Raw genomic sequence first — 14,023 nt, 5'->3', positions numbered from 1 at the left:
GTTGTGAGCTTAAAGCACTCATTTCTGGCATTATGGAGAGCTGTCTTACAGCCTTTGGAACGAACACCTGAGCAAGATCAAACAGGAGCTGGAATCAACCCAGGGTGGCCAAGGAAGCAGGCCTGGCCACCACCTCTTGTAACGCGAGCCCCGCTCGGCGTCCGCGGGGYGCGAGGAGCTGCGTCGCTGCCGGCGCTTCTGCCTGCGTGCACGCACAGCCGGAGAACCTATTTTGGCGACTGCTGCAGGAGCTGTGGGAAGAAATTGGAATAGCTACATCTCTTGCCACCTTATCTGTGCTGACAAGCAATTAATAAGACGTGCAGGAACTTGACTTGCAGACACAAACTGTGCCTGCAGAATGGAAGTGTCTTGTGAAAGTGGAAATTGTTTCTACCTGTGCAGAATAGGGCCTGGCCYGGAGACGTGAGCTGAGCTGTCCAGGTCTGGCTGTGTGGTACAAAACTTCACGGGGAAAGGAGTTAAGGCTATACTGGAACTTCTTGGCTTTCAGATGTTGGCTTACATAAACTCGACGCATGTTGTCGTAATTTAACGGATACCTGTTTATAATGTGAATTATATAATAGCACAGCTTTCTGCATGGAAATTTCCGTTGGGTTTTATTTTTCTTCTGTTTTGTTTGCTCTGAACAGTTTGGAAATGGTGACGCAGCATGCAAAACTTGAGGATGTTTATTTCTGGGAGAGATAGTAGTTTGCTGTAATTATCCACATGGTGGAAAGGTGATGCATCTCGCTCAGCGAGCCACCAAGCAGTGCAGCATTCGCATCAGCCGTCAGGACTGGTAGCTGTTGCAGACTGGAGACTTTTGGGGGCCAGATTCATAATCTCCATGTGCATTTGGTAGCCCAAGTTGACTGTAGCTGGCAGTTCAGCAGCACTTTTCTCTATAGGCGCCTGGTTTTCCTTCTCTGTGGCCCCGGTGATTCACAAGTGAAACTCCCCTGGGCCAAATTTATAATCCTTTCCAGACTTCTTGAAGTGAGAAATGAGGATGTTGTAAGAGAGGAGCTGTGCAAAGGGCTGCRCGGGCTGCCTACCTGGGCCCAGGGCATTGCAGGGCCCCCGCGGACGGAGACCTTCCCACCCAGATCCCGTAGCGGCACCTTCGGCGGGGAGAGGAAACCTCGAGAACAGCCCTTCTGCGACTGAGATTGCAGCTTTTTGCAAAGCCTGGTGGGCGCCGGTGAGTTAGAGCCGTGGSGGCGGGCGCGTGGGGCGGGTGGCAGCGCTCCCCCCGGCCGGGAAGCGAGGGCTGGAGCAGCAAGAGCGGCKCCGCGGATGTTCCTGCGAATCGTATCGTTGCAGCCCCCGTTACCTTGCTGCATCGTCTCGGGAGGTTGCCGAGGGATTTAGGTGCCTGGCGTCGGCGGATTGATGGACGGGGCTGCATTTCCCGGCGGCGGTTCTTCCGCGAGGYGCCGGGCAGGGAGGCAGGGCTCCGCGCCCCGGCGCCTGGCCCCCGCGCTCCTGCACTGCGCGCGCCGCCGTCCCCGGCAGCCAGCCGTGGCTACCGTAAGAACGGTTTACCCCAGTTTTCCCAAAGATTACTTTCCCTTTGATTAGGCAAACAACTTCAAGCTGTACTTCTTAATTTGATTTGAATAAGCCTATTGCCTCCCATAAAGTTGTTTCCTGCCTTTTTTCCCCCCTCCTTCTAAGCGTGCTGTCGCTGCTATTTGTGACCATAAATGATTAAAAACTTTATAAGAATATTTTTCCCCCCTATTAGTTTGGAAAGCCCAGTTGCGTTACTTGGGCTATAGTCTGCTATTTATTTATTTCCTTATTTTAAGTGACTCTCCCCTCTCCTTATTCAATGATTAGCCAGATGAAAGGGATTTCTTCTGTGCCGGCCTCCCGTGGAGCGAGCAGGGCCAAGGAGTTGGTGGCGGTGGGTCGGGAGCAGACCCTGCCCCACGCCATCCCTGCTCTTCTCTGTGTCCCCCCGTCACGTCCGCACCCACCTCTCGGCTTGTGGGAAAACCTCGGTGTCCGGGGAGCTCTCGGCTCCGCCGCCGAAGCGGCCGGCGGGGCTCGCGGTGGCTTTGCCGGCTGAGGGTCGCTGCCCGCTCTGCCGGGGATGCGATTTCCCTGGGCAGCAAGAGGTGAGCCGTTAGCTTTTAAGCGGCGGGGGCTGGCGGGGCGCGCGCGGCCGGGCGCGCAGGCTGAGTGTCGGTGTCTGCCGCGGCCTCGCCGGTAAGGACCGGCTATAGCTACACGGCTGCTCTTAATATGGGATTTTCTAAGTCGATTAAAAGAATCGGTCTTGACTTCGACACGGCCAGAGCGGATGCAGCTGGGCTCTGCCCAGGGAGCTGCTCGGCCTGCCAGCTCTCCAGAGCTCGCGCGCGCCGCCGTGCTCCGTCCGTCCGTCCGTCCACGCGGCCCAGGATCGCTAGGCTGGAGCGAGATGGACCATGTTATGCCGGGATCTCTGCAAGCCTTCTTGACCGGAAAACGTGCCTTGTTAAGCGCAGCGATTTAGACTCCGAAGCAGAAACGAGGTGTTTCCCGCTTGTTCTCGGCGCCGCTGCGCGGGCGCTTCGGGGATGGGGGCAGGCCCCCCCGCGCACGGGCGCCGCGCGGCCCCGGGACCGGGGGCGGCTGGGCTYCGCTGACCGCGGTAGTCTGCAGAAGGCTCTATTGCACAGACCGGGGCGCTCTATTTATTTATTTTCCTCCCCAAAACCATCGCAGGGGAGAAAACTGAGCCATCAGCTTCGTTTGGGCAGTCAGCTCCGTTAAGAAACGCCGGGTGGTTTTTGGAGGGTTTTTCTGGGTCAGAGCTGGCGTGGCCGAGCAGAAGCGCTGGCGCGGCTGCGATCYCCTCGCTGCGGAGGAAGCCCTCTTCCTTCTGCCGCCTGCCGGACCCGCTCCCAGCCGGGCTCGGCCCTCCGGCGGGAAACCCTCTGTCGCCTTTCAGCTGGGGTCGTCGTCGTTCTGCGCCGGGTTTCGAGCTGAACGCAGCCGCCCTCGTAAAACCGGAGGAAAATCCTCCGTTGTGCCACGCTGCTCCTCCCGGCAGCCAGCGCAGCCGGCTGGCTCGGGGCCGCCGTAGCCCGTGCGGGGAGCGCCGGGACCGAGCTCTGCCGTCCCGGCGAACSAGCCGGCCGCTTTCCCTCGCCCTCGGTGCGGCTTGGGGGTTAAAGAAGGGGAGAGGGGTGACGGCGACCGCAGCGTGGCCGCCGCGGGCTCGGGGACGCCCCGCTCTCGCCGGAGGGTGTCCGTGCGGGTCCTCGGCCCCGCGGGGCCGGGTGGCACCGGACGAGCAGCCCGGCAGGAGGGAGGCGGCTCCTGGCCGAGCGCGTGCCGGGGGGCCCCTCGGCGCGGGGCGGGCTGCTCTCCGGGCAGCAGCGGGCGTACGGCGAGAGCCGGCGCGCGGGTCCCCGCCGGCGCGCCTGCGTGTGGTTTGCGAGACTCTGTCACCATCGTTTATCCGATAAGGAGTTGTCTCCACCCTCATTAACTTGCTTCATGCCCAAATCACAGCGCGGCTTTGCGCCGCTGAGCGCGAGCTCGTCCGTCCCGCGTCGTCAGAGACGGGTAACCCTCGGGCACCGCCGAGCACGAGCGTGCGTTGGCGCTTACCCGCCGGCTCCACGGGCCCGGCCGCACCTCCTGCGCCCGCCGCTCGGGGCCCGCTCTGGGGAGAGGCGGGCGCCGGGCTGCGCGGCGACGCGGCCGAGCTGCCGCGGTTGCTGTCTGAGGAGCAAATCGAGTTAAGCGCGGCTGGCTTCATTCGTATTCTTCAGGCAGGCCCGCGGAGCCTCGGCTGCTCTCTAATCTCGCTTCATTAGAAATTCTCCAGCCCCTTTCATCCGCTCACGGCTCCGAGCGCGTGATTTACAGTCTGGTTTGAACRGCTCTGAATCGTTACCGTCTAATTTGCCACCCTTTATTTGCAAAAATTAAAGCTCGGTAGCGTTGGGCAGTCCCCGGCGCGAGGGTTGGTGGCCGGGCATGGCGCGGGGCAGCGCCGGCGTGGCCGCGGAGGAGCCCGGGGGTCCGATTACGGCTGTGCGGTGTTTGCAATTACCTGATTTCCCCCCGCCCCTTGTTTCTGGCAGAAATGAAATCATTTGCACGTTGCGTGTCTTGCTGCATGGGCTTATTTTATTTTATTTTATTTTTTCTACTTGCCTTCTTTTGCTTTTGCCCGCCCACGTGCCGGAGTGGCTCGAATCCATGGGAAAGCGAGGGCCGGGGCCGCTGCGGGCCGGGGTGACTCATCCGGTCCCCCGCGTCCCGCTGCCGCCGTGCTGCTCGCCAGCGCTTCCCGCTGGAGCAGGGCCCCTGCGGCTCCGCCGGGCTTTTCTGGATCGCGGCGTCTCGCCCTCCTCCTCCTGCCGGATAACCGAGGCTCGCGCGGTTTTTAACTCGGCGTTATTTCCTTTCCCGCTGCGAGCCGGCGCCGGGTTTCGCTCCCACGGCGAAACCGGCTGCGGCCCYGGCCGGGAGGTGGATGCTCCAGGTCTCCATGAGGAACAGTGCAAATACGTGTCTTATTTTTTCACGTTTTCCTTCCATTTTCAGGTGAATATGGCGCTGACAGGGAAGCCTCTAGACGTGACTCTCGGCAGCTCCAGGTCCGAGCCGTGGCACACGGTTTTTCCGCAGAAAGACGACATCGTCACCAGCTTAGTGTCCGCCTTGGACTCCATGGTAAGCGGGGCCGCTCGCGCYGGCGGGGCGCTTCCTCCGCGCCCCTCGCTCGCTCCCGACGGTTTCCCCAGCCCGGAGCGGCGCCCGGCGGCGTCGCCTCCTCCCCGGCGCGGCCGCGGCTCCGGCAAGCTCCGCGCCTGCCTTTCCGGAGGTCCGACGGCCCCCGACGTCGCCGGAGAGAGGCCGAGGGACGCGGCAGCTCGGTGCCCGTGGTGGCACTTGCTCCGCCACCCGGCGGCTCGCTTCCCGCAGGATTTAGGCGGYGGGGACGTTGCCCCCCTCGCCGCCGCAGCAAAGCGCGTCAAGCTTCACTTGGAAAGGAGAATCGTATCCCCGTGCTGACAGTCGTGAGGATCGTGGAGTCAGCTAAAGTTAATCTCAGATGTGTGTTGTTTTCCCATTAATATTTATGTTGGTATCAACTGAATGTAGTTTTTTTTTTCTTTTTTTTTTCTGCTGTTTTACCAATGTTGTTGGGAGCTTTTACACAACAGGAGAACAATGGCTTTTATCTCGGAGAACAAAGAAAATAACTTTCGTATCTTTTGACGTAGAATTCCCGGTGGGAATCTTACATAAGTCAGCCTTGCTTACATAAACAAGATAACTGTCTGGATTAAGTCTCTTGGACCAGAGCTAATCTTATTTTTAACTGCGAATGTGATAAAGAAGGGAAAGTGTGTGTGTAGTTACAAGTGTATAGTAAAAYGTGATGTGCTAAATAGCCCTCCCTTTTAAAGGCAAGTCCTATTCAATGTATTTTCCTTGGATGCATCTTATTCTCTATGTACGTATGTATTTTTTAGTCTCCTCCTTTTTGAAAATCTGCACCCCGCTAGAGTGGCGGTTGCCCGGAGCCAAAGCAGTCAACATGGTTTTGGCAGTTTGTATATGTACTGTCACATAGAGCAAATCACGCTATCTTAGTTTGGCTTCTTTATGGATATACATTATGCTACAGCCCTAATTATATGTTGACAAAAGGACCAGGAGGCCAAGTTGCTCTTGAAATGCCTTTATTCCGGCGTTTTCCGATTTCTGAGTTGTTGRCTTTGCAACCTTTCTCTCGCTCTTCTGCAACATGCCTGTGTACGTGCATGTAATAAATGTAGCAGACCATAGCACATGCACGCTTCCGTTAGGTTTTGGAGTTTTTTTGGATGGTTGTTCAACTTTTGACCAAAATACTTCAGCTCACTGCTGGGTCYTGGAAAGGGGGGTTCTCAAAATCCCCGTCGGAGTGAGGAGGTTGACAGCCCTCTTCCACAGAGGCTGAGCAGAAGGTAAAGTGACCAGACGTAAGAGATGCTTTTAGGCGCAAGCAAAGCAGAATCACTGTAAATACRTGCTGAGGAGCTGAAGGAAGCCGTTAGCTCTGGTCGGGTTTGATCTGTGCGGTGTCCTTGTCTGCCMGACATAAATTACGGCGTCTTCCGGCCACTCGGCTGTGGTGGTCGCGGGCGGAGGTGCCGCTGCCGAGCGCCTTTACGTGGGTTAAAATCCGCGGAGGCGGCTCCGCTGGGAGCATGGGCCACCCCGTGCTGCAGTCAGACCCGCAAGAGGGAGAAAATGGGGCAAAAATGGGGCATCTGCCCGGGGTGCTGATCGCAACCTCCCTGCAGGCTCCTCCGCTCTGCAGCTCACCCACGTTGCTTTTTTTCTTCCTTTTTTTTTCATCTCCTCCCGAGAAAAGCTCCTTCCCTCCTGAGGCAGGCGAGAGGCGGCGGTGGCAAGCGAGGGATTCCCGCTGGGGTCCTGGCTGGACCTCCTCCGTGCCGCCGGGCGAGTCGCCCAGCTGCTCCTCGCCGCCGTTTTCTCTCTCCAAAGCGTGCACCCTGGGTGCTGTCTGGGTGACGTTGGTGCTGCAGCTGTAGGAACGTGACTCACTGCAGGCGCTACCTAACAATTATAAAAAAAATAAATAAAAATGCATATCTGTGTATATTATATATAGCAGGAAGCACCYGTTACGTCAAACAGATTGATCAAGTCTTTCCCAGCTCCTTAGTGTTTTGCATAACTGCACAAGAAGAATCGTTCACCTAATCCAGATTTTGACCMTTGAACCATCAGTGTTGTGCAGCTGAGTCCCATCCTCCTTATTCTATTAAGGCTGGTGGAAAATATATAAATTATTTCTTTATAGAAGTGTTTTCTTTTTTAAAAAATGTGTAAAATGGTTGCTTTTATGATGGGAAAAATTGAAACAAAATGACTAAAACTAAAACAAAATTCCTTTCCTGTATCTAAGGCTTTATGGCATCCTAAAGTAAAGTTGCCTAAGTGTTTAAACAGTTTGAGATCTTACTGAAAAAAMCAGAAAATTCTGGCCAAAACAAGGATATCCCTCTTGATAGACAAGCCTGCAAAATCCCTCACTCTGGCTTTACRTGGGCTCCGCTCTAATTTGGGCTCTTCTCCCCGCAGTGCTCGGCGCTCTCCAAGCTGAACGCCGAGGTCGCCTGCATCGCCGTGCACGATGAGAGCACCTTCGTGGTGGGCACGGAGAAGGGGAGGATCTTCATGGGCACGCGGAAGGAGCTGCAGGCGGATTTCCAGAAGTTCTGCCGTGAGTATCCCTGCGCCTGAGTGGTGGAGCCAAGTGATTCATCAGGTTTTAAGACGCGCGTGTTTCGCGGGCCGTGCCTGCTCGTGGAGGGGGTTTCTTTCCCGGAGTCGAGGCGTGCGTGTCTCTGCTCGTGCGGCGGCAGAAGTAGCATAGCTAGAGTTATCCAGTTGGATCCAAAATGTCACTTCCRTCTATTGAGGTCCCTCCAGAGGACCTCAGAGCAAAACTATCCCTCAGGTGGCACTGAAACCTCCTTGGGTAATGGCCCAGAGAGGAGCTCTTCCCCACTGGACATTGCAGAGTTTGAGGCTGGACAGGCCCTACTCAAAGGACATCCAGGAGCACTCATGGCTGTTCCCCGGGAGAGTCATCAGTGTACAGGCAAAACCGCTGGTGCCAACAGGAGAGATTTTCTGGAATTACCAGAAATAGTTTGTCCTAGTGAGTAGTCAGGAGCAAGGAGTTTGGGGCCACGGGTTTTATCTGATTTGGGAACAGTGGTGTTGGCTGTGGGGTTGTGAGCTCTTTTTGGGCCGACGCATGGGAAAGGAAACTTTGAACAGAGACCACAGGCTTCAGGTCTCAGGTGCTGGGCTGGCTTTTCTCTTAGAAGGACAGAAGATGCCCAGTTTTGCAGTTGGATGTAGAAATAGGTCACCTGGGAACTGCTCTCTGGTGGTCAGACAGGCAGAGGAGCACAGCAAGCACTTGATGGTGGAGCTTTTGGAGGGATATTGCTGTGTCCTCTGGGACACGAGCGGAGTTTGCTCCCATGGGAAGAGGATAGCAGGATTTTGCACCATCAGTGTTGTCTTCTCTCTGCGAATTCAGAATTTGCTTTGCTGGTCACATCCCATCAGTGGCACATCAGTGAACACGTCTTAAGTAAGAGGGGAACATTTCTCTTATCTGTCAGTCTCTTTTTTCCACAACTGCAAGTCCACTGATCCGCACCCATTACTATTTAGTGTTTTGGATATTGTCTCTTCTAATCAGACCAAATCACATGTTTTTAGTTGCCTGCCCAGGTAATTAAACCAAAGTTTGGGTGTTAACATTGCAATCAGCATTTTGGCTTTTGGAGGACCCCCATGTGCAGAAGTGGGCAAGCCCACGCAGAGGGTGACTGCTGGCCTTCCTGCCTCCGTGCTCTGCAGGAAGGGACCCGACCCGTCAGTGCCAGCTCAGTTGAGCTGCAACCTCTCTGAAAATAAATTGACAGGTAAGAGACATTATCCCTTGCTCTTGCAATCCTGGAGAGGGAAAAAACTGCAGTGCTTTGCTGTACAGTGTATCCCTGACGGAGGAGCAAGGTCAAAGCTTTCTCCTCCAAGTCGGGGAAGATCCAGCAGATTTCAGAGGCAGTGTACTTTTTTGACCAGCTGGTTGTTTCTCTTTCTCATGCCGTTTCCTGCAGACACCTCCATCCCTTGCAGCCCCCCGCGAGAGGCTGGTCAGGCCAGAGGAGGGGAGGCACTGCAAGGGACAACCCAAGTTCTTTTGGTGGCAGTGTCCCCAGCACACAGACCGGTGCTTTCCTCTGGCTTTCCCCTCTCCTGGCAGTGCCTGAGGGCAACATGATGGGAAGGGAGTTTGCTTTGTGTTGACAAGCCCAGGCCCGAAAGGGTGGATCAGTGGGAGAGAGGAGGCGCCGCAAAGGTGTCACTTAGTGTGACACCTGGCCATCTCCCAGCCRGGGCATTAAAAGCACAGCGCGTTGCCAGCTTCAGTTTGTTTGATGCTCAAAGCCTGATGCCACAAGCATCTTGCTCTGCACCAGTGCAGTCGTGAGCTAGGAGAGGAGGAAAGGCTTGATTTTATTAGATGTCTGTATGTTAGAAAGCAGTGCTGTTTGTGCCTTTGCACAGAAGAGGGTTCACAGAAGAGGCTGCATAGGTCAGAAACAGCTTCTGTGCTTTTGCATCAGAAGTGGAGTGGTTCAAGAGGAATACAGGAAGCAGGACCCCAATGGAGAGCAGATTTGTTTGTACACGCTGGCTGCACTAAATGCTACAGTCTTGTGTGCTGGGACCTAGGTGGAAGGAAACAAACTGCGGCTGTGTGTGCATGCATGGCCTGGTGTTGATGGAAACCATATTTGTGCTTAATCCATTGGAGAAATTGCTCAAGCACAGTTCATTGTAGTGAAAACATTAGCCCTGTAAAGCTGCCAGGGTCACTGTCTGCTTGGATTATTCATCGCATATGTGCTGGGCGCACCAGCGAGGCTTGCCTGGAGTCTCATCTAGCCTCTGCAGTCGGCTTTGCAGAAGAGCTTCCCTGCATGTACCAGCTCTTTCGGGTTCTGTTCATCCTCTCTTTTATGGAGTGGAAGGGCCGAGATTTGTCCTACTCTATTTAGGTCTGAGGAAACCACCTTTAATTATTTTCTGTCTTGATATATTTAATTTTGCAAGTGGATTTTTTTGGATGGGAGGCATTTCAGGAAAGCTTCCTACATTTGTGGGTGTTGTGGCTCATTCTCTTACCACCTCCCACCATGTACAGAAGGCAGAAAAGCAATTTAGTCGTTCAGCTGCAACAGGATAAGTCAATATGGGGAAGCTAAATCTGATGCATAAAAGGCTAACTGTGTCACTCTAGAGCTCACATTATCTGATGACTGCCTGCAAATGTCACACATATATATTAGAAATGTGTGTGTGTGTGTGTGTRTATATATATATGTATATATATATATATATATATATTTATTTGGGTGTACATATATTGTGGACAGTGACCTACTACTGTACTGGGGCAAGCCTAAATGTGCGAAGGCACTTGCAATTAAATCCTAATTTCCTCTCTTTTGGTTTAACTTACACCATTGTAAAAATGAAATTGTAACATTTGGTACCAAACACAAATTTTGATGACGGGGCTCTGACAAAGCAGCTGATACACGAGACAGGGTGAAATGCGATAACTCTGTCCTGAATTATAAATGGCCGAGGCTCAACTCCAGTACATAAAGCTCTTACAACTGGCATGCATTGTAAAGCATCCCTGGAAATGCCTCTGATTTATAGTCGAGCTTCCCCTTTAGAGAGAATCTAAAATAATCTAAACCAGACATCGCTGGAAGATATAAGAAGCCTCTTATCTAGCRAGCCGTGTTTCTCTGGGCACGCAGACCTCACTCGAACACGCTCATTTATCTGAAACTCTGGCCCAGCCCTTCCTGACATACTAGGAGACTTGACAATTATAAAGATTAATGTAAAGAGGAGAGAATTTGTTGCGTGGCCAGAAGAGGAGTGTCGTGGAAGGGTGTGAGTTTGGATGGATTTCACAGACTTTGCAGAAMGGTTGGAAAAGTTTTTGAGGGGGCCGTTACGCCGCTGAGAAATGACGGAGAGCTTGCAATAATACGCCGAAGCAGAAAACGCCTTTCTTCTGCCCGAGGGAGAGTGGGGYGCTCTGCCCCGTGGCTTGCGGACCAGCTCTGCCCGTGCCACTGCCGGCACCGCTGGAGCCGCTTGGGGTTCCTGTGGTCACCAGAGGTGGTCCTGTGCGGCCGAGGGGTCTTCGATGGCCTCCCGAAAGACGGCGGGGACGCTTGCGCCTTGGCAAGGCTGAGTTCAGGGCGCTAAACAACGGCTTTGCAGCCTCTGCCGGCGAGGACAGCGCGGTCTGCGGCGGGGAGAAGAGAAGCGCGGTGCCGTCACGGCCGCAGGGTTGCTGCGCTGCTCCTGCCTCGCTCAGTGCCGGGGCTGTGCCGCTGCCGGGCGTTTTGGGGCTCRGCACAGCTTGATCGGAGAGATAACAGGCGAGAGCTGTAAAATGCAGCTGGGAACATTAAAGTCTGTTCTGAGTTAACTTCATGAAAAGCTTACTTTATTCCAAACAATAAAGTCTCGAACATCAAATGGCAAGGAAGACGTGAAAAAGCACTGCAGGCTGTTGGTCGCTCTCTCCCCCCGTGTATAGGTGTGCATTATTTTATTTTTCATTTTCTCTTGTTTTAATATCTCATAAGAACCTGGAAAATTGCATTTCTCTTTTTGTGGCCTTCTTCTTTTCCCTGCATTTGACAGCTATTGATTCACTCTCCCGCGCCTCCTGAGGAGGCCATGCTGGTGTTCCTCCCCACCCTGGCACTGACTGATGCCATCCGTGTCCCAAAGCTGTTCAGAGGTCTCAGCTAGATGCAGGACTTAAAAATGCTGAGCACTTCCCACCCAGCCCGTGGCAAACTGCCCAGGCCAACGCAAGGAAGGGGGCAAAGTGGGGAGCCAGGCACTGCTTTGCAGCGGTGGATGGTCTTGCCAACCGCTAGAGAGATGCTATAGCAGAGTCTGCCCAGTGCTTTGAAATGCCACCGCAAAGCCGTAACGGCAAGAGCATCAGTTGTCTCCAAAGAGCAGTCCCACGWTGGCAGAGAAGTACATGTAGTGATTTTATTTTATTTTTTAAGTCTTTTTCACTGTGGGTCTTATCTCTGGTCAGGAGAAATGAGACATGGGCCAGCTCCTGGGCTGGCCATGCTTAGGGGTCAGCTGCCTTTTCAGCAGCTCTGCCTGACCTTGCCTKCATTAGCGCTCCTGCAGTCGGTGGAGGTGTCCTGATTTCACAGGCAGCTGGAAGGGCTTCGAAATGTGGGGCAGCCACGTCCAGAGGGCTTTCCCATCCTCTTTGCRTCCAAGTTGTTGCTACCAAACATCCGAGATGCTTTAACAGGCTGTGCCCAGAGGCTGTGTGTGATATGAACTGCCCAGATAGATGGGGACTGACATCCCCTTTTCCATGTCCAGTTGTGTTGGCTGGTGAAAGGACCATCTGGGCACTTGCTGTCCATCCAGCAGCTGGCAACAGCYCCGCCATCCTGCTGGCCGCAGCAGCTCCCAGGAGGACGCCGATTCCCTTCAGCCCAAACCAACCAGGTTGGCTCCCCAGAGCTGTTCACAACATCTAGGCTAATGCAGGTGAGCTTGCTTGGAAGCAGACCAAGGAGCGCTCGCGCGGACGGCCGTGCCGTCAGCGACGGGGGGCAGCAGCGCCTGGCCGGGAGCCGGGCTTCGGCCAGCCCAGCTGTTTGCGGGCTGCCCAGCTGCGGCCCAGGCGAGCTGACGGTGCGCAGACCGTGTCTGCGGGGCCGCGGGGCCCTGCAAGTYGCACCTCTCACCCGACCAGGGCAGCTTGGTCTGCGGTCTGGGCCAAAGTCCAGCTTCATCATCCCGAGCGGAATCGTCTCTGGTTTTGAGATACTTGCGACGTTTGCTGGGTTAAGCAGGTCTGGTCTCGCTGCCTGTTTCACCCTCCCAAGCTTCGCGTGCTTTTTGCAGCTCAGCATCTCTTACGTTGCACTGAAATGGGAGCTTTATGCAGCAAAGCACCATCTGGTTATTGCCCTCCTACATCATCCAGCTGGTTTTTAACCACAGCTCCKTTTAAAGAGCAGTGACTGGGTTTCCTCTGTGCACGGGGGATTGCTTCTGACGCCGGCAGAAGGGATCTGCGAGTTCCTCCTTAAGCAATCGAGCRGCATCCAGGCGGATCGCTGGCGAGAGGCTGTAGAGTATGATGAAAGAATTAGTCCTTTGCCACTGAAAATCCCTCGTGAATAGGTTTAGATAGAATGGCAATAATGCACTTGTAGTGTTTAATTTTCTGTGTATTTAGAGATGCAAGGAAGTCGTTGCTGAAGATATGCTTTATTTGAGGTTTAATGGGGGAAATTAGCAGGAAATAGCTGGTATTACTGAGCTACGTGACACTGAAGGGTAAAAAAGCCTCCCAGAAAGGCGGATTTTCTTTCCGGAGAGATTGAAGGCTAAGCAGATTGAAACCAGAGAAAAGAAACGCACCGGCCAATTAATGGCAGCGGTTTCGGCGGAGCCGAGCGTGTGAAACCCGGCGCAGGGAGACGCGTGCGGGCCGGAGCGCGGCCGCRGGATCGCCGCCGCTCGCCGGGGCAGGCGCGAGCGCGGGGCTTTGCCGGGCCCGTCCTCATCCCGCGGGCTCTGCGGGAGCCTCTGCCTGGGGAGCGCGTTGCCTGCCGTCACGTATTCCTCCGTCTCTGGTGGGATGTTTCTGGGGGTGGGGATGGAGGGAGTAAACCTCCCGTGAAATCCCCCGTCGAACTTGCTGTCCTTGCAGCATCTCCCACGTTGTCCTCTCTCCCGCAGGGGTCCAGCAGAGGAAGGAGCAGGACGCGGACGTGCCGAGGAAGGCCAAGGACTGTGGGCGGAACGTGCTCAGGGTCTCCCCGGACCAGGGATCAGACGTTTACCTCCTCAGGAAGATGGTAGAGGAAGTGTTTGATGTGCTTTATAGTAAGAACCTTCACGATTCCATTTGGGGATTTTGCTTTGAGCCGCGGCGAGCGGTCTCTCCGCCAGCCGCGATGCCGCGGAGCCGGCCRCGGGTCCTCCGGGGCTCCCAGGGCCGCGGCGAGCCGCTGAGCGGGCGTCAAGCTCAGCACGTGCCTTCCAGCGGCGCCGTACCGGGCTCTTGCTCAGGAGCTATGTAGAAGCGGGCTATACATCAACRCTGCCTTGAAATCGGGTCCGGCCGTGGCCTTTCCCTTTCCAGGGGGACGATGAAAGAAGCTGTTCCCCGAAGTGGTAATTAAGTGCCAAAAACTAAATTGCCTTGCGGGGGAGGCACACTTCATCTCCCCCAGCAGCCTGAACCGTCTGCTCTGCTCCAAGTGTAATTTTTAAAATGCACCTTTATCCCTAACGCTGCTTCTACAACACCTCTTTTACAAGCGCTGTGTCAGGGCTCTGCAGTGTCTCTCTCACTTATTTCAGCAGCAAG

The 14,023-nt window shown here is 54.8% G+C and overlaps 1 protein-coding gene across 5 annotated transcripts in view; it reads left to right on the top strand.

Annotated features, from left to right (window-relative positions):
• GTF2IRD1 (GTF2I repeat domain containing 1) overlaps positions 1-14,023 on the top strand; it is an 88,975-nt gene that overhangs the window by 25,208 nt on the left and 49,744 nt on the right. For 4 of the 5 annotated variants that reach the window (XM_085314953.1, XM_085314928.1, XM_085314937.1 and 1 more), the window contains 3 exons: positions 4,561-4,689; positions 7,117-7,258; positions 13,390-13,536. In XM_085314953.1, the coding sequence (XP_085171079.1) occupies positions 4,561-4,689; positions 7,117-7,258; positions 13,390-13,536 (418 nt within the window). The remainder of the gene's footprint in view (positions 1-4,560; positions 4,690-7,116; positions 7,259-13,389; positions 13,537-14,023) is intronic. The other variant, XM_085314945.1, reaches the window with a different exon arrangement.

The sequence above is a fragment of the Rhea americana genome, unplaced genomic scaffold (genome assembly GCF_003343005.1).
Source record: "Rhea americana isolate MKP2758 unplaced genomic scaffold, rheAme1 scaffold_111, whole genome shotgun sequence".
Taxonomy (NCBI): Eukaryota; Metazoa; Chordata; class Aves; order Rheiformes; family Rheidae; genus Rhea; species Rhea americana.
Note: the sequence above shows the minus strand (reverse complement) of the source record. Positions and strands in the feature narration are given on the sequence as shown.